The 19,335-nt window shown below is 38.7% G+C and overlaps 3 protein-coding genes across 3 annotated transcripts; 1 reads left to right on the forward strand and 2 right to left on the reverse strand.

Moving 5' to 3' along the window:
* Positions 1-953: 953 nt before the first annotated feature.
* LOC134651782 (methionine synthase reductase) lies at positions 954-5,647 on the reverse strand. Its single transcript, XM_063506890.1, has 5 exons — positions 5,470-5,647; positions 5,228-5,374; positions 3,656-3,886; positions 2,171-2,863; positions 954-1,238 (listed from the first exon to the last, which is right to left on the reverse strand). Exons 1-5 carry the CDS (start codon positions 5,590-5,592, stop codon positions 1,023-1,025), a joined length of 1,410 nt encoding a protein of 469 aa, XP_063362960.1. The 5' UTR covers positions 5,593-5,647; the 3' UTR covers positions 954-1,022.
* A 790-nt stretch (positions 5,648-6,437) lies between these two features.
* On the reverse strand, positions 6,438-10,663 carry LOC134651393 (uncharacterized). Its single transcript, XM_063506490.1, has 11 exons — positions 10,553-10,663; positions 10,424-10,469; positions 10,139-10,173; positions 9,955-9,975; positions 9,699-9,857; positions 8,990-9,170; positions 8,390-8,496; positions 7,873-8,016; positions 7,368-7,526; positions 6,759-6,876; positions 6,438-6,524 (listed from the first exon to the last, which is right to left on the reverse strand). Exons 1-11 carry the CDS (start codon positions 10,598-10,600, stop codon positions 6,484-6,486), a joined length of 1,059 nt encoding a protein of 352 aa, XP_063362560.1. The 5' UTR covers positions 10,601-10,663; the 3' UTR covers positions 6,438-6,483.
* A 4,983-nt stretch (positions 10,664-15,646) lies between these two features.
* Positions 15,647-18,615, forward strand: LOC134651783 (lipoma-preferred partner homolog). The gene is made up of 3 exons (XM_063506891.1): positions 15,647-16,528; positions 17,256-17,491; positions 18,288-18,615. The coding sequence occupies exons 1-3, from the start codon at positions 15,746-15,748 to the stop codon at positions 18,526-18,528; spliced, it is 1,260 nt and encodes a 419-aa protein (XP_063362961.1). The 5' UTR covers positions 15,647-15,745; the 3' UTR covers positions 18,529-18,615.
* The last annotated feature ends 720 nt before the right edge of the window (positions 18,616-19,335 follow it).

Below are 19,335 nucleotides of genomic sequence, written 5' to 3' on the forward strand. Positions count from 1 at the left end.
GTTCTTGTTTACTGACAAATTGGTTTGACCAACTATAATTGCCTTGGTGTAGCAGAAGCCATTAGGCTAAGAGATGAAATGGTGTTCTTATAATTATTTTAGTTCACCATTTCTCGCACAGCCAACATACATATATGACAGTCTATCATATGTAGACTATAGTTAGGTATCGCAGTTAGTTAGGACCTACCTGTAGCCGCACAACGAATTTGTTTCGGAGCTAGATGCTATGCTATTAGTTTTATACACCAATGACACTTTTGAAGCATTTTTATTATATGCCTATTAAATTATTTTTGTAAAATTTATCACGTCTTTTCTTATTATTAACCTGGTCGAATTTATTGACATAAATAGGTGCATTTATAGTTTGTAGCTTTCTAGTAGAGCCCGAAGGCTTATCCTATTGTCTATTGTTCAGTATAACCGCACTTGCTACTTACCTGCAAAAAAAGGGTCTTATTTATTCTAATTGGCACCTGAGCGCGGGCTAGTCCAACGCTCAAAAAACCAGTGTAGGTGCACTCTCCGATAACGCGCCTTTGTTACGCATCTCAATGACACATTTTAGACTGGTTCTGTAACGTTCGACTCGCCGGCACTCAGTAACCGAAGTACTGACCACACACATCGGTACAAAATATTTATCCATTAGTTCATTTTGAATCTTATTGCAATTTCCTTAGGAGTTGTAATTCAATTACCTGGGTAAAGTGAACGAGCGATTTTTTATGCAGGTGGTTGTGGCACGTGGCACGAGCGGTTTTACTAACAATAGACAATAGGATTAGCCGTCGGGGTCTATTAGAAAGCTACAAACTATACCTTAACGTTTCGAACCGCTCATGGTCTCGAGCTGATAACATATATTTTCCATTTCATTCCATCAAATAGACGGTCTTGACTTAGGGAAATAGGTAAGGCTCTTGTCTGATCAAAATGAAATTCATACCTATTAAAAGAATATATAATTTAAATAAATTACTTTCTGTACAAAAACATCAACATTATTAAATATTGCACTAACTCCACAGATCAAGCACATATCGTTTGTCCTTTTCCATTTGAGATATACACTGCTTAGCGTCATCTTGAGTTTTACTACTATATTCAACTAAATAGCTAGTTATACACTCCTTGACTTGAGCTACCATACTTTTCGCTTCTCCACATACAAACACTGATGCTCCTTGCTCAATTAATCTTGCTACATCTCTGCCATTCTCATTTAAAGCATCCTGCGAAAGAATATATCAATTAGAGATGTAGATAAAATTCTAATTTATCTCCTAATCTAATTTAGCAACCTCATATTACTAAAGAATCGTCAAATATCCACGATCGAGTGACAGGCCGAACCCAAGTTGCCACATTGTAAGAGAAACTGTATAATAATTTATTTATCAGGAACACAAGTTTTTACTTGCAAACTTGTGTTTATTATTATTAATAGACTATAATAAAACCATTACAAAATAAGTTAAAAAAAGCTACATGTAATAACATTAATAAAAAGTAAAAAAAAATGTACAACAATGACTGGTCAAAGACAATGAAAAAGAGTACAATTTCTACAGAATTTCTCTGAAAATGGTACCCACTTTCATTGCTGTGTAGAAGTTTTATTAAACGTCTGTTATGTCTCATTGGCTTTACAATGGCTATAGATCGAGACTAATGCCATCAAGATTACAATGAGCGGGTCTTGGGCTGAGTCTGGGCGCGCACTGATTGTGGAATGCTTTACGCATGCCTTTTCTAATCATTGGTTGCTAAATTTTATTGTACTACTAGAGACACCTAAGTAATAAAGACTGTTAATTTTCATAGAAAGTCATGTGTGTCGAAGTAGGTGGCGCTAGTAAAAAGATATAAAGCCTACTAAATCAAAGTGAACTTTCAGACTTTACTACATGGCATTGCACTGTTTTCGTATGCCTTATATTTCTCTGCGGCGCCATCTATTATCTGTGAGTTTGTTAAGAGTTGTAGTTAACTGGCCATTCCTAGATGAAGACAATATCTATTGGTCAGTTCAATGTGTTGATGTTAAAACAATGATTAATCAGTACTAGCAGTAGGGCATGAAACTATATGGAGATAAACAATCTATATTACTTAGCAGTCTCTATGTTGAAACAATACAGATATATCACATAATTTCCCTTACCTGAACACGTCTGGCTTCCTCACTTGGTATCCTAGAGAATGCTGTTACAAGTTTTGTCAAAGTCAAGTTATCTTCATACTGTTCCAATTCTTCTTTATATAAATAATCTAAATTGGGATCTCTACACCCATAGAACAGCCACACCTCTCCCATTTTACAGTTCTCTGATATCATTAACTCTCTCTCTTCTAAAAAACCTATAAATGGTGCTATACCGGTCCCAGTAGCTATCAGTAATAAAGGAGTCTCAATATTACATGGCAAAGAAAATTCTGCCATATTCTTCCTTACATACATAGGGATTCTGTTCAGACTGTCATTTGTTATACTTAAATTTTCCATTCTATTTTCAAATGTATCATTTATAATTTGTGATTCCAACCAGCCAGTTGTAAGTCCTTTTCTGTTGTTATCTAACTCCATAACTGAGAAGCAAATTTTGAGCGTATTTGAATCTTTCACGCCACTGTTCACTATGGAGTATGGCCGGGGCAGTAATCTGGGTAAATTTGCCAGTAGTATTTGAATGGGCGGGCGGCATGTTTTAAAAATTGTAAATATGTCTAAGATGCATATGCCTCTGTTCAATATATGTTTTGTGTATGCCGCTGCACCTTCCTTGCTGCATAGATATTCTAGAGTTTTTCTTTCAGTGTCACATTTAGTGTGTTTTGATATAGCCAGAAGAAAAAGCTGGAAGAAACAACATCAAACTTAATCAATGAAATAATAGGAACGGTTAATATTACAATTCATTTGCAATGTACTCAACATTTATTGTAGTGATCTGAAAACATTGAATTCTTGATCTGTCTGATTCCCATAATACCATATATTACCATGTATTTCCATATTATCAAAACAATTTAATTTCTTGAGTATGAGATACAATAAATATTACAAAGATTATGGTGCTAAGGAAATTTCGTATTAGAAGTCACAAATGAAGCCAATGTACTGGTTTTCTGTACAAATACAGTACTGGAACCGGGAATTCTCGGTTCTCGCCATACAAACTCATTACGGAGCATTCCCTAGTGTAAACTAGTGAGACTTTCAAGCAAAAGATAGGCAATTCGCATTAGGGAGTCGCATGTCTATCGGTGTTCTATCGGATACATTCTGGAGAGTGCGCACAAGAGCTGCATGACCTGATTCCACCTTCCCCTTTCCATCATCGGACGTCCAGGCGCGGGGAGCGAATGCACCCGTTCGTGGTTAACATCCCATTTGTCCGCACAAAACGATTTGCCTCGTCTTTTTTGGTAAGGACGGCTAAGGAATGGAATGCGCTCCCGTCATCCGTATTCCCTGAGAAATATGACCTCGGTCTCTTTAAAGCTAGAGTGAATAGGCTATTACTGAACCGGTGAGCTCCATCTTAGGCTCTGTCTTCACTCTCCATCAGGTGTGTCTAGAGCCAATCGCCGATCAGTTTATCATAAAAAAAAAAAAAATTACCGATTGTCAATAACATTTGATTACCTTTTTCAAGGTGCCCCTCAAATCCACACAATGTGTAAGTACATGTCTCAATGTGGATTTCACTGGTACATGCGCAGGCACCTTAATCTTAGAGCTGCTGTCTACAGTAAGGTTGTAGCACTGGTCACCCTGGGTTATGCCCAGATGATCTAGGATAGCATTCACATCCTCAGGACTATTTCGAGGAAGGATGCCTATTGTGTCTCCGGCTTTTAACTCAAAATTACTCTCCTGAAATGTTAATACTAAAGTTTAATTTACAGATTAACTACTATGACAACTTTATAACCGAACACAAATCAAAACTTGCCAAGACAAATGCAATTTAACCCGTGGAGCACCCTACTGTCACACATGTGATAGTAGTTAGTATAGGAGTTCCATACTACGGTAATACTGGGGCGCTCCACAGGTTAATTTGTCAAAATTAAGAGTAATTCAATAGAGATACAACATGGAAGGCCTTTTTATAAGCCTCTGGATGGTTAAAGATTAAAAGCTTTTATCTCTGAGGATTACACGTCTAAACGCGTATAGTGAACATGTTAGGCAAAACGACAATAGGTCATGATTAGCACTGAATAGGATAAAAGTATTGGGCCTAAAAGTCTATCTACAGTGTGGAAAGATAAGTCGGGCCCTGGAGGGAAACTACCTTAAATCCTTAAGCTGGCTCATTTTACTTAAAGGAGACATTCCTTTATTTTTAATAAGAAACAAAACTGCATTCAAAGATTTTCTAAAACTCGCTTGCCTCGCCTGGGACTCGAACCGACTAAAAATTCCAAAAAATAAAAACTCGCAATTTTATTCTACTAGTTGATACAGTTAATGTTAATGATAACATTTCTCCAAGAAACATTAGGTCTTAAACTCGTCTGTCGTACAAAATGTCCATAAAATATAATATTTAGTACTCAAGATTTTTTTAGACAAGCCAAATCGAAGAAAAAAAGAAAAATACTTTAAATGCAGTTTTGTTTCTTTTGTTTAAAATGAGCCAGCTTAAGGATTTAAGGTAGTTTCCCTCCAGGGCCCGACTTATCTTTCCACACTGTATACTATGTATTACTATTAAGTTTGATGTTTGGTAAGTTATTTTTATACTGTTAAGAACGAGGTTATGTAAACTATGAATAAAACTTACCTTGAATAATTTTACGGTTTAGACTCACTTGTTTTAAGTCACTCGCGCGACATGTTTCGGATAGCCTAGGTCTCCTTTCTCAAGCACTAACAGTGCGAGCAGCGTTCACGACAGCTGTGTATCGCGTACTGCGGCATGCCGCGTCGGACGGCTGCGCGCGCGCCGAGAAAACCGGTTGGCGGAGGTCTTCCGCTGTCATTGTAGGTGGGCATAGTGGTGTGTTTGGGCTTTGGTCACCTAACACTTGTAGCGATACACGGCACGAACTCACTATGTCCACTACACTGTCACAACACTCACTGGTATTCTGACATGTCGCGCGAGTGACTTAAAACAAGTGCGAAACTCTTTAGAAGTTTAGACTCTAAACCGTAAAATTATTCAATGTTAGTATGTCTCACAACAGTTTAAATTCGAAAACTTACCTTTACATCAAATGTGACTTCGTACACCGTCTTGCAGTCAACGTTAACTGAGGTTAAGCGATGAGAACTCAATATTTGGGCTTGATATACTTCTGAACGCGCAAAGGGTACGGCAGGTGGCGTTTCCTTGTTAACAGGCTCGGCAACCTTAAAACACAAATTTCATATAATAATTAATTCAAAATGCAGTTCAAAATTCACGTGTGAATCATATAAATGTCTTAAATGTTTCAAAAACTTACATCACATGTTTCAATCTCCAAATACTCCAGTTTTAGGCCAGAATCTTTACATGCAGGTAAAGTAATATTTTCAGCTTTCAATGCTTCATCGAACATGTCTTGGTAATGATATGTAACCACCATTTTTACGATATTTAAACAAATTTCACATTTATATTTATGATTCACGCGACGCGAACACCATAACATGACGCCACATGACAAGTGCACGTGTGTGTCAATCTCAATGTCAACTTCGAATGACGAATAGTGTTAATGAACAGCCAAATAATGCACTACGCAATAATCAGCTAACAAAAAAAATGGACGGGCGGACGGACTGACAGAAGTGAGCAAAGTTGCCTTTTATCGTCAGAGTGTAAAGCAATCTGATATTTTTTTTATTTTTTTCTTTACGTTAGCTGAATTACGATGGCCTTTACATTTTAAGTGATGATTTTTAAACATAAATGTTTAATAGCATTAATTTGGATTAGATTTGTAATGTTGTACGCCGTACAATGATGTACGGACAGTATTTAGTATTTTCCTCACGTTAATAGTGTGGCGAAAACTTTTGTACTTCACTCAGTAGCAACGTTTTTTACTACGCTTGCCTCGCTCGCTACGCACGTGGTAAATATTGGAATCGAAGAGTAAATAACAATTTTGCTCCGTTGTGAAACAAATAACTATTAAATTAAATTGAATACCTATATAATACATATATCGACGAACAGAGTAAATAATTCTATTATGACTGTGCTTGAACTTAATTATAACATAGAATCCTGAGCGTAGTGAGGAATTCAAGTGTTACAGTAATAGCATGAAAACGTTTTTTATACCATGTGCCAATGCTTAGCCAATGCTAAATCAACTTTATGGGTCACATGGTATAAAAAACGTTTTAATAGCCAATGCCATTAAACAAAAAACGAGACGAGAGCTAAGAGTTATACTAGGTAAATAAATTAAAAAGAAACATTACGACGTAAATTTAATTCAAGAAATAGTACACGTCTATGCTTCGCTTTACTTCTTCAATTCCTTGTCGTTATCATTTGCGTCGTCAACTGCAACAATTAAATTAGTTATACGATTAGGAAGTCCAAAAACTTGTATTATTCATTTACCTGCTCGATGTTACTCGTAACATAAACTAGCATGTACAGCGAGCTGCAAAAGTGTATACCTACCTACATTATGAATGAATTGCAAATATACACCTACACCTACATTTGCAATTCATAACACACACACACACACACACACACACTGCCAAACACTGCCATAATTTTCTTACTTACTTGAAATCTCATGTCCCTTATCTTCTGTGAAGCCCTCCACACAGAAGTCACATGGTGTAGTATCGCATGGGTTCTCAGTAGTCGTGGGGAATTCCGGGGTCAACTCATCTGGAGGAGCCTGTAAAATGTGAAAAGCATTAGCGAGTTACATGTCAATTTAACCGAGAGAGTTTGCAAATTCAGCCAGCAGTCAATTTGTTAAAGAACCGTTGTATTTATGTTGTTGCATTTGGCTACCAATGTATCTAACTAATGATCCGACATAAAAAACGGCAAAGATCAAGAAACGATCTCTACACTGAAAGATTTAGCTAAAGGATTCTATCCTACATAGATCACCATCAAGAAACCTTTTAGATCGAACTACCTACGTCTTACTTAACCGCTCAACTTCCAACACCCAACAAATCTCAAAAACCCAAAAAAAAAACTCCCAGCCAGACGTTTTTAATGTTCCATTACTTACCTAAAATTTTAATTACATTTTGTGTGCAATATTGACATGGTGGGACATTTCTGTTGACGCGATCTTGTGACGATGGGAATTGGGAAGTTTAAAGGAATTCAACTAAGCAGAAGAGGATCGTAGCTAGATTGTATTATGCAAACCTCAAGTCGGTATAGATATGAAATCTTGCAGGGGTCCCAAGTGCTGCAGAATGTTGCATTCCGTATCAGGTCTTTGCGAGGCTCATCGCCGAAGTAATCAAAGCTGATGACTACGTTGTTATCGATCGCGCATAGCTTCAGGAAATCATCCATCGATATCTGAATAAAAAGTGAAAAAAATACCACAAAAATACAATCTAAATTCTTGGTCTGCGGCTGCTCAAGTTCGGCAACCTGCGATGTTCCACTACTCCAGTGCGGGTTGCTTTTAAAATATTATAACCCGGCCAGCATAGCACATACGCCCAGCGCACGTGTGATTGTCTTTTTATAATTTATGCCACTTAAACTTGGTTGGCCCGATCTTGCGCAGCTCTTTCTATCTATACAATCCCGCCTATATTGTATCAGAGTTTCAATATGCATTTCCAAGGTCAATTTGGTTTTTAAGCCATTCTGTATTTCAATAACCACCTTGGACCACATATCTCAAAAGTATACCTACCTTAGTTTTATTTCCACAGTCCACCGTCCCATTCTTGAAGTAGTTGTTGTCTCTCTCCCCATTACCGAGACAGAACACCCAGCCTTCATTAAAAGAGTATTCAATGGGTGCCACTTCAGCTTCGATGCAGGGGTCGACATCTATCTGTAAACAATATTAGAACCCTTTAGAATTTCCTTAGGGCTCCTCTACACGATAGGCCAGCGCCGGCCACTACAAGGGACGCAGCCATGCGGTAGAATGAGATAGCAATATCACTTGCTCCCTCTAACGCATAAATGCGTCCCATAGAGGAGCCATTACACACACCAAAGACCCAAGTGGTATCCTAAAAACGTTATTACTCGAAATATTCGAAAGTTTGGTATCAGATATACCTACGAATAAAACTCCTCTTAACATTGATAATACCTCTCGCTTTAACAATTCTAAAAACATTATCTCCAAATCCGGTGCGAAATATAAATTTCGGAGAGATCTGCGCGCTTTTCTCACTAGAAACTAAAGCCTTTGTTACCTTTACAGACTCCTTGCCAAATGTGCATTTTCGATCATGCATGTTCGCCTGCATTCGGTATGCGTCCTGATCAGGCTCGGAACCAGTGGGACATTCATAGTAATTACCTACAACAAAATATCAAATGAACAACAGATTTCATGATTGAGAATGATGAATTTTGCTGATGGACGTTTTTTTTTTGTTATCCCAAACACTTTTTTTTCAAATTTGGGATATTTTATGTTATTTCTACTCAGAATCACGAGCTCTTTCTATCCTAATAGGAGAAAAAAAGTGTCCTAAGGTTTTTATTTCCATTACGTCACCATTTCTCATAGACTTTGTATGGCGGTCGCGGAATGGAAAGATCGAAAAATGTATGGAAATTTTGGGACACTTTTTGCTCCTATTAGGATAGAAAGAGCTCGTAGTGATTCTGAGTAGAAATAACATAAAAAATCCCAAATTTGAAAAAAAGTGTAGGGAACAACAAAAAAAAACGCCCTGATACGTTGTACAAGGAAGCCGGCAGCTGTTCGATCACCAGTTATGTCAACCAGACGCTTCGCGATTTCTGCAAAAAACTTGTGCGCGTTATAAAACAATGTAAGTAGGTACCGTTTTGTATAATATAGACGGTTCTGTGCGAGGCGCTGACGACGGTGCGAATGGTGAGCCCATTGCCACCGCTCTTGATGTTCTCCATCAGCACCTCCTGCGCCGCTCGCTGCTCACGCGACCACTTCGCCGCCTCCTCTGCCAGGATCTGCCGGCTCACCTTGCCTGGACCTTGGGTAGACTGTAAGAAAGCAGATTATACCTAAATAACACTCAAGGACTAAAGTGTCACAATCGCACCTAGCGGTCTAATGATAACCGCAGTCAGTATGTGAAACTTGCAGGATGCCAGTCGAGGCCATAGGTACTACATATATGTAATAGTGTCATGTAAACGTTTTGGTTGTTATACTGTAAGTTTATATTGAAATAAATGAAATGAGACAATAGGCTGGTTTTATCTGTCGGAAACCGATATGGGATAGACCGTCCCAATCACATTTGCAAGTGAACGGTACGCTCTAGATACGACGAGTCAGATTATTTAAGTCTACCTAATCATTTGACCGCGATAGTCACGTTACTTGTAAAGTCTAGTAGCAGTAGTAGCACGGTAGCCCATTTAAAAAAATCCCAGATGTGATTATAAGAATCGGGTACACTTTAGTGCCAATCTGCCAATTGACGACCCTGGTAAACGAAATGCCATCTAAGAAATTTGGTATTAAGGTCGATGAGTTACCGAAAAAAGACGAGGAAAGTGTGTAACCTGAGGTGGGTTCTCCATGATGACATGGGGCCGGCCCAGCGTGTGCTGCCATATGAGCTGCGCCGCGACCTTGAACTTGGCGCTGTGGTGCAGCGGCTGGATCTGGAGGATGCCGTACCACGCTAGCTCGCGATACACGCTGTCAGGCAGGTACCCAGTCTGCAATTCATGATTGGAAATCACAATATTTGCCACAATTCGGCTCCTCCAAAATTTCAATAGAACCTCTGTAAAAAATGTAGGTATTCTTACTTACAGGCATGAAATCCATGTGCCACTGAAATCACAGAAAATAAAATAAGAAAAATAATTTGAGGCGTGGTGGGTACCTACATTAATACTAGGTACATGACTCTTAAATTTCGATTGCGGCGTCACGCGTCAGCGTGCGTGGGACGTAGAAAATACGGATCGTAAGGATTAACCAATTTTCATTTTACCTCCTCCTCGGCCTGCTCCGTAACTGGGATAAAAGCTGAAAATAATTATTTTTATTTAGAATACGACAATTTGTAGCTACTTGGATATGATACTATTGATATATGAATATACTATCGTACCTACCTACCCCGTAGGTACATAATATATTACCACTACTTATGATCAAATTTATATAAAGTTGAGATTCCGAATAAAAATTACAATAACTTGTCTACCACTTATACTTGGAGGATTTTTTTTTCTAAAACCACTTTGCTAACCACTAAAGATTCAAGACAACATACCATCATCTTCGCCACTCTGTTGATTAGTTTGCTTGGCTATTATGATCTAAAACAATGGAAGACTTATTTAATTGCTACCTATATTATAGTTAACAATGTAAACATCTTGATCTATTTTTGTATACCTACCTGTAGAATTAAAATTAGAAACCATTTTCGTTTAAAATGCTGTAACATTCTTGCCGTTAACACCAGCACCTAACACTAGGCACATGAAAGAAATCCATGATTTTTATTAATTTGCACTAATTGTTGCGTTATCGCATCGTTAAAATGGAGTAACAATTAAAGAAATTGGCACCTAGCCAATGGTAAAAACGTTTTGATAAATCTCGATACGGAAAACTTGACTTGGAGCACCGTGTGTCGGTAGCGGGTAGGGTTTGCACGACGGATCCCAAAATGTATGGGAAGATCCGCGGATCCGGATCCAGATCCGGATAATTTCATACATTCCGGATCCGGATTGCAAACCCTAGTAGCGGGGCTACCGCGAAAATCGAAATTCAAGAAAAGACGATTTTCAATTATAGCTGGTCAACCAAATCTTGACAGTAAAAAAAGGCGCGAAATTCAAATTTTCTATGGGACTATATCCCTTCGCGCCTACATTTTTCAAATTTGCCGCCTTTTTCTACTGTCAAGATCTGGTTGACCAAGTATAATTATCGCGGTTGTACGCAAGGTAGCCGACCTAAAAATATTGTAGTAAGAGCCATCTAGAGATTCTAGAGCATCCTTACCATGCCATAAATTAAATATAATATAAGCTCGTAGTAAGTAGATGTTCATGTTCATATACCGAATCCGTCTCATTCAAATTAAAAGCAACTTCTGGAAAACCAATTTGTCAGTAAAAACGGCGCGCAATTACCTTATAACATGTATTACTTACTCGTAATTGTATTAAATATTGAAATAATCAATAAAAGCAAAAAGAACATTATTTTTATACACGACACACGATACACGAAAGTTGCCTACCTATACCTACTACATATAACGGTTGCAACTCTGTGCACAAGTTACAAATGGGTACCTAATGATTCTCCGATAAACTTTTAGCAGATCATCGATTCGCCGACAACGATTCGCCGAACATCGTTTCGCAGAGTCATTTATTTGTAAATGTAACTTTTGGTCGACTAACGTTACGCAAACTCTTGGTTCACATACCGTTCAGTTCGCTTCTGTGTAAATTAGCAGAACTATTACTGGACGATTTCTATTTCGCAGAGTAATCGTTTCGTTTAAGCAATGTTTAGTCGAATAACGTTTCACATTTTACATATAAGTCGTTATTTTCGAAACAAAAGGATGAAATAAAATATTATAATTTTTGAAGTAAATGCGTTAAGTATAGGTAGGTATGTATATAAAATACCTAAGTTACAAAGAAGTTAGCGAATATGTAGTGTCAAACTCGTGGTAAGGCTACAATTGCACTACATCAAATTGGTGGATTTCGGGAGGAAATGTTTTCATTAGAAAATACCGAAATCATAATACACATGCGTTTAAAAATTGAGGAGTCCCGTCAATTACTCATGGATTCCAACATCAGGTCAGAACCAAAATTATTATGGGATTACCTCAAAGGTAACTTCTTTCAAACAAAAAGAGAATTACTCAAATCGGAACGGAACTAGATCATTAAATGTATCTAAAACTATGTTTATCAGACTCAAACTAAAAGTTGTTGTAAAGGTTAGTCATATCCTAGTCTAGTCATAAATAAGAGAGAAGTTCTGCTAGTCAATATTAATACCAAATGAACATTCGACCTATTGTGTTTCGACCAATGGTTTCTCGGGTAATTATGACTGTTACTAAATGATTATTCTACGAATAGTAAATATGCGTATCAATGTTCTGCTTATTGACTACTCTCGTAAACGACTATTATGCGTAATGAGATTCGGCCAATTGTTACTCTGCCAAACAACTCGTCGGCGAATCATTGTCGGCGAAACAAAAATCGGCGTAATTTTTCTCGGAATATCAATAAGGCACCGTTACAAATGTGTGTACGAATGTCGGGTACCTAATTTTTCTCCGAGAAACTTTTAGCAGATTATCGATTCGCCGACAACGATTTGCCGAACATCGTTTCGCAGAGTCATTTATTTGTAAAAGTAACTTTTGGTCGACTAACGTTACGTAGACTCTTGGTTCACAATGTTCACATACCGTTCAGTTCGCTTCTGTGTAGGGTTTGCAATCCGGATCCGGAATGTATGAAATTATCCGGATCTGGATCCGGATCCGCAGATCTTCCCATACATTTTGGGATCCGTCGTGCAAACCCTACTTCTGTGTAAATTAGCGGAACTATTTATTAGACGATTTCCATTTGGCCGAGTAATCGTTTCGTTTAAGCAATGTTTAGTCGAATAACGTTTCACATTTTTCTTATAAGTCGTAATTTTCGAAACAAAAGGATGAAATAAAATATTATAATTTTTTTAGTAAATGCGTTAAGTATATGCATATAAAGTAAGATACGAAGTAGTTAGCGAATATGTAGTGTCAAACTCGTGGTAAGGCTACAATTGCACTACATGAAATTGGTGGATTTCGGGAGGAAATGCTCGAGTTACTTTAGAAAATACCGAATTCATAATACACATGCCTTTAAAAATTGAGGAGTTCCGTCGATTCCTCATGGATTTCAACATCAGATCAGAACCAAAATTATTATGGGAATACCTCGAAGGTAACTTCTTTCAAACAAAAAAAGAATTACTCAAATCGCACCATGGGTGCCGGAGTAATCGCTGAACATACTGCTTTAAAAAAATCATCATCAGGTGCACTTCATCATAATATTTGAAATCTCACGTTATTTTATAATTATTTCGATTAAAATTTAGTTTTTTCTTCGCAAGTGTGATGAAAAACAGTGTGTGTAACTCCGGCGGTAAGAATATTCTAAGTTCTGCTAGTCAATATTAATGCCAAATGAACATTCGACCTATTGTGTTTCGACTAATGGTTTCTCGGGTAATTATGTCAGTTACTAAATGATTATTCTACGAATAGTAAATATGCGTATCAATGTTCTGCTTATTGACTACTCTCGCAAACGACTATTATGCGTAATGAGATTCGGCCAATCGTTACTCAGCCAAACAACCCGTCGGCGAATCGTTGTCGGCGAAACAAAAATCGGCGTAATTTTTCTCGGAATATCAATAGGGCACCGTGGGGGAGCATGGTCACAGAACAGAATAATAGTATTTTATGCAACCGTTGTTTAAGAGGGGTCAAAAAAGGCGAGTGGCGTGAGTAACAATTTGAGGCGAAGCCGAAAATTGTTAATAAAGACGCCACGAGTATTTTTTGACTCAGTTAAACAACGTTGCATACAATACTTTTTCTACGACCAAGCACTTACTTTGAAAGAAAATTGTAAATTTAACAAATATTTTTCATTCAACAAAAATAATACTTTAAACAAGTGGAATCATATAGGACATATATGTAGCTAAACAAACCAAAAGTATACAGCTAAGATACGCGACCCGGCCACCGCGCCCCGCGCCCCACGGCCGGTTGGTCAGCGACACCTTCTTGTATTGTAACTCATGAGGCCCTGGTACTTGCTCTTAGTTAAATTACAATTTTGGACAGTTTTTTTCTCGATTTTGGCCACAGTAGCCTATGGAGACTAACAAGCAACGCTAAGCGGTGTTCGTAGTCTATGGATCTTGCTATATTACGGGTGTCACGTGCGCGTTTCTGACTTCTAAAGCAATTTTATTGTTTCTACTAGTTAGTACTCATCTGTCAGAGATGACAATTAAAATTAGATTGGCAACAATGTATTTCATACAATATTTTTTAAGTGGTGATTACACGAAGTATCGTAAAAGTACCAAAAAGATACTGCGTGTATGCACAAATACTTTTTTGGAGAATAGACTAAAGACTTGTCTTGACAACTATAACATAGGGGTTTAAAGGTGTGTGTACGACCTTTTAAATGACAAATAAAAGTACGGGAGTAGATGGGGAGTAGAGTCTGTGCGGAAAGAGAAGAGTCGTGGGATTTGAGGGCGCGCCAGTGCTATTTTATGGTTTTTGCTATGCTGACAACACTGGTCACGTGATTATAGTACGACACTAAAGGTCATGATACTTGAATCCCTTTTGTTCCGGTGTTTTGCCAGAGCTTACTAAACGGAGCCTGGTGGTGGTGTCGGCTCGTGAACCCAATCCTCTGATAGCGCAGGCACTAGTTTTCCTTTTAAAACACACTCTTGTTTTTATGTCTCAGATACTAAAAAGTGACAAAACTGCTAAAACTATTTAAGAATCTGCCCAATACAACTGTCATTTTAGTACCAAACAAGATAGTCTCATTTATGTACTGCCTAATCTGTGCAGTCCAACAGTTATTTTAATACAAAACCGGGTAGATCGGGTAGAAATTGGGGATAGAACTGTAATTTTACTATCTGGAATATAAAAATAGTGCATAAGTAGGTAGGCCTTATTGGGAATTGGGATATGTGGAGTTCTCTCATCTTACGATATTTTACTTCGCCGAAAAGTCACTGCTAAATATAATTTCGTAACTAACAGAACCTAGTAAACGAACTTACAAATAAATAAATATTTTATTAGAAAAAGTTTTATTCTTTTTATCGATGTCTGAATTAAAATATTCAATGTCACTTATGTTTGAGCTAGCTTCAGAACAACCAGGGACACTCATAGAACTATCTTTATCTGAATTGGATGTGCTTGAATCCGGCACCTAGATAACAAATTCTTGCATATCACCTACATAGCGGTCTTTTATTCGAGATACCGTAGGTACTTTTACTCAATCCTGAATTTTTTTTACATATAAATATGCATAAACTGGCAAGTATCAAGACTATTTGTCAGTTATTTTAAAGATCATGAATGACCTGTATATTTATGAAAATGAATATATTTTGAATTAATATACTTACCGATTATGTACAAGACCGCTGTCAAAGGTTTGATTGCCATATAAAATTGAAAATGTTAGTTTCCGTTTCTGCCACGACTCTTCTCTTTCCGCACAGACTCTAGAAAAAATTATAAATGGCGAAAATGACGGATTGCGGCCTTTGTTAATGCACGGCATGAAAATGTTCGACCTGACAATAGTATCATAAAGTCGAGCTCGAGTGCTGTACTATGGCTGTACTATATGAGTCAATATTTCAATAATGGCAACATACATCCACAATTGTCAGTTTTGCATTGTGTTTCGCGAGAGGTAACGATTTTCACTAGAGGGAAATAATCAAATATCATTATAAAGGTGAATAAAAAGTTTTCAAAATGAATACTCTGGACAAACAGTTAGCAGATTTACGGATCTACGCGAACGAATTGGACGCAAAGCTGCAGGACGACATAAATGCTGCCAAAATGAAACCTTCGATTCCACCCAAAAAAAATAAGGTGCCGCAGCCGCAAATACCTCAGAGTTGTATGGTGAAGTCGGCCTGCGAGCCTTCCTACTCATCGAGACTAGAGTATGGGAGCCGTACGAGCTCAACCTACTCTAATCTAGTGCCCGTAAAGAGCTGTATCGTGAGGAATACAGCGCGAGTGAAGAGCGGCGATGTGTTCCTATACAGCAATTTATTGCCACCGGGTGGTACCAATCACGTCTACTCGAACATACCGATGCAGCGTAACTCTGAGAGCATATACGGCGACAGAGACGCGAGGTCTGAGGTTTCTAGAATAAGCGATGTTGGTGCACAGTCAAACTACAGTGAGTTACGTCGCCCCGGTTCCGCTTACCCTCCGTCCTCGGCTTCAGTGAACGCCCAAGACTTCTCCACTTATGGCGGCTCGCAAACATCCTCAACATATGAGTCTCTATATGAACCGATCAATCCTAGGCCATGTAGTCAGTTATCTGGAACATCCTTATATGGTGGTTACGTCGGGACTGCACCGGAGCCAACACCCGAGCCGGACGATGAGTTGTACTGTGGGAACTGCTTCCGGTGTGGGGGCAAGATCATGGGGGAGACGACTGGGTGTACAGCCATGGAGAGGATATACCACATAAAATGCTTCTGCTGCCATCAGTGTGGTATCAATTTACAGGTATGTTTGAATTACCTTATCTCATCATTTTAGAGTAACACTGATACCAAGGGGAATCATCTTAGATAGTTAAAAATAAATTAGTAACAATCACAGACAAGACATCCTCTAGACTGAGCATAGTAACGCTACCCCCTCTGCCACTTATACGGTAGTTTTACTCCATCTTCGACCAATCACGGCACGGGATTCGCTCACCTCGTCCCCCCGCACCCCCCGTATTTTTGGCAGCATCGATTTCATGAAATGATTGCTCTAAGCTCAGTCTAGAGGATTCCTAGTCTATGGTAACAATGCAACATATTCAGTACCTACGAAATATAAGTTTCCATTTGTTCATGGAGACTGCATTACGTGCTCATTTGGAATTTACCATGGTCTTTGTCTACAGTTATAATATAGTTGGTCAAACCAATTTGTCAGTTGGTAAGAACCATGAAAACTATACTCATCCTTTTCTTTTGGATGCTTGTACTAGTGTAAGACAAAGATAGTATGATTCTCTCTGTCTATGTTTCAAATGAGACAGTCTTTTGACAAACTATATTTATGTTATGTGTATGTAAAATACTGTTATAAGTACCTACACATCTGAATCATGACTTAAAACCCTAATGGTATCTGTCCTGAAGTAAATGATTAACAGTTAAATGACACTGAAATGCACAACCCTATACCACACCCCAAGATACCAGGACACAGTTTTATAATTACGAAACAATTTCAGGGTCGTCCATTCTATGCCGTCCAGGGCAAGGCCCTCTGTGAACGCGACTACCTGGCCACACTAGAGAAGTGCTGCGTGTGCGGTGACCCTATTCTCGACCGCATGCTTCGGGCCACGGGCAAACCGTACCACCCGCGCTGCTTTACCTGTGTGGCGTGCCATAAGAGCCTGGACGGGATCCCCTTTACGGTGGACGCTGTTAACCGCATACATTGCATAGAGGACTTCCATAAAAGGTAAGTTTTTAAGGGGCCACTGATTAACAGTCTGATCGGCCTGTCAGTTAGAACAAAATTTTGACAGTTCCGAACAACTGACAGACCGATACCGGCCATTAAGCATCACATCATTCTCAGTCCTATAGGATTCAATTCATTTTTATTGCAGATAACAAACGCTCCATATTACATTATAGTCGTAACACACTATCGCACCGCACCGCGACCTTGGGGCGTCGCACTCATAAGTGAGAGCGAGAAAGAGATATTTTTTTCTCGCTCTCACTTATAGGTGCAGCGCACCGTGACCTTGAACGGTGCGATAATGTGTTTCGGCTTTTAAAATTACGTACACAGTTAAAATAATAAATAAGAAAAAATATATTAAAATTTAATTCAAATATCAATCACAAAAGAAATAATGTGGGAGTCTAAACTGCTAGCGATCAAGCCCAGAATGCCGTTGTTACTCCCACGTATACGTACAGTCAGCAGCAGAAGTTGCTAAGCGGGCGAGGTGTTCAAAATTACCTTGACGCGCTCTTATACTCTTAACAATAAAGTCGCGTCAAGATCATTTTGAACATCTCGCCCACTTAGCAACTATTGCTGTTGACTGTACATTAATGTTTCTTTTTTTTTTGACACATCACATCAATTTTAGTTCCGCTGCCCCACACTTTGCACATAAGCTGTACCTTAAGTATTGGACAAATCCCTTTTCCTTTTAATTCAGTAATCAATGTACCTATAATAGTCACATCTATTGCAATTTTATTTCATGAAATATGAACCGAAGTATTCTCCGTTTCAGGTACGCGCCCCGCTGCGCGCGCTGCCGCGAGCCGATCGTGCCCGAAGGCGGCGCCGAAGAAACCGTCCGCATCGTCGCTCTAGACAAGAGCTTCCACATCGCCTGCTACTCCTGCGAAGACTGCGGGTCTTCATTATGCTCTAGGCAAGAGGGTAGGGGTTGCTACCCACTCGATGATCACCTGTACTGTAGGGAATGTAATGCGAAGCGCATACAGGACCTGTCGCGGAATATCAACTAGTTTGCTGGTAGATCTTTCATCGCTAGCTACTGCTAAGACTGCGGATCTTCCCTGTGTTCCAGGCAGAAAGGTTGAGGCTGCTACCCACTTGATATCATCTATGATACAAGATCCGGTACGGAATGTCAACTGGTGTACATCTTGAAAAGTAGTTGCATATCAGAGCATTTCACTAAAATGTCACCTTTAGACAAGAGCTTCCACATCGGCTGCTACTCCTGTGAAGAATGCGATCTTCCCTGTGTTCCGGGTAGGAAGGTAGAGGCTGCTAGCTGCTACCCACTTGACCGTATTGTAGGGAATGCAATGCTAAGCGTATACAGGATCCATCGCGAAATATCAACTAGTGTGCTCCCGGAGTAGAAATTGGGGGTATCCACTAAAAGGTCAGCTTTTGTCGCGCGCACGCGTATGGGAGCTGTAACAAACTGTAGAATATACTTTTTAAAGCGAAGTCGACAAATGTTATCATGCCATATCAGCCTCTAAGCTTTATTAGAAGCACAGACTTATTAGAAGTATTAAAACAATCTCGACACTTTTCTGATTTTGCACCCATTTCTGCCGGCCACTGAAAGTTTTTTTACAAAACTTTGGACATCTGGTAATTCTGATAAAGTCATTGCACCCTCATATTTACTTCACTGATTATTTGGATAATAAGAGAGGCTTTTCTATACAGATTGAAAAGACAATTATCATTTTATTCACCTCATGCAGAAGTTGTTATTCAGTAATTCTTAAAATTTGTCTGCACTGTAACATGTCCACATCAGTACTACGAGGGTAATTTGAGAAGTAACTTGT

The sequence above is a fragment of the Cydia amplana genome, chromosome 10 (genome assembly GCF_948474715.1).
Source record: "Cydia amplana chromosome 10, ilCydAmpl1.1, whole genome shotgun sequence".
NCBI lineage: Eukaryota > Metazoa > Arthropoda > Insecta > Lepidoptera > Tortricidae > Cydia > Cydia amplana.

Excerpts from the sequence above, each read along its gene's own strand:
- LOC134651782 (XM_063506890.1), bottom strand. The coding sequence starts at position 5,592 with ATGGTGGTTACATATCATTACCAAGACATGTTCGATGAAGCATTGAAA. Across the intron at positions 3,887-5,227 it reads AAGTCACATTTGATGTAAAG|GAGAGTAATTTTGAGTTAAA; the intron begins GTAAGTTTTCGA and ends TTAACATTTCAG. Across the intron at positions 1,239-2,170 it reads AGGAAGCCAGACGTGTTCAG|GATGCTTTAAATGAGAATGG; the intron begins GTAAGGGAAATT and ends ATTCTTTCGCAG.
- LOC134651393 (XM_063506490.1), bottom strand. The coding sequence starts at position 10,600 with ATGTTACAGCATTTTAAACGAAAATGGTTTCTAATTTTAATTCTACAG. Across the intron at positions 10,174-10,423 it reads ACAGAGTGGCGAAGATGATG|CTTTTATCCCAGTTACGGAG; the intron begins GTATGTTGTCTT and ends AATTATTTTCAG. Across the intron at positions 6,525-6,758 it reads TAAGGGACATGAGATTTCAA|TTGACGACGCAAATGATAAC; the intron begins GTAAGTAAGAAA and ends TAATTGTTGCAG.
- LOC134651783 (XM_063506891.1), top strand. The coding sequence starts at position 15,746 with ATGAATACTCTGGACAAACAGTTAGCAGATTTACGGATCTACGCGAAC. Across the intron at positions 16,529-17,255 it reads AGTGTGGTATCAATTTACAG|GGTCGTCCATTCTATGCCGT; the intron begins GTATGTTTGAAT and ends AAACAATTTCAG. Across the intron at positions 17,492-18,287 it reads ATAGAGGACTTCCATAAAAG|GTACGCGCCCCGCTGCGCGC; the intron begins GTAAGTTTTTAA and ends TCTCCGTTTCAG.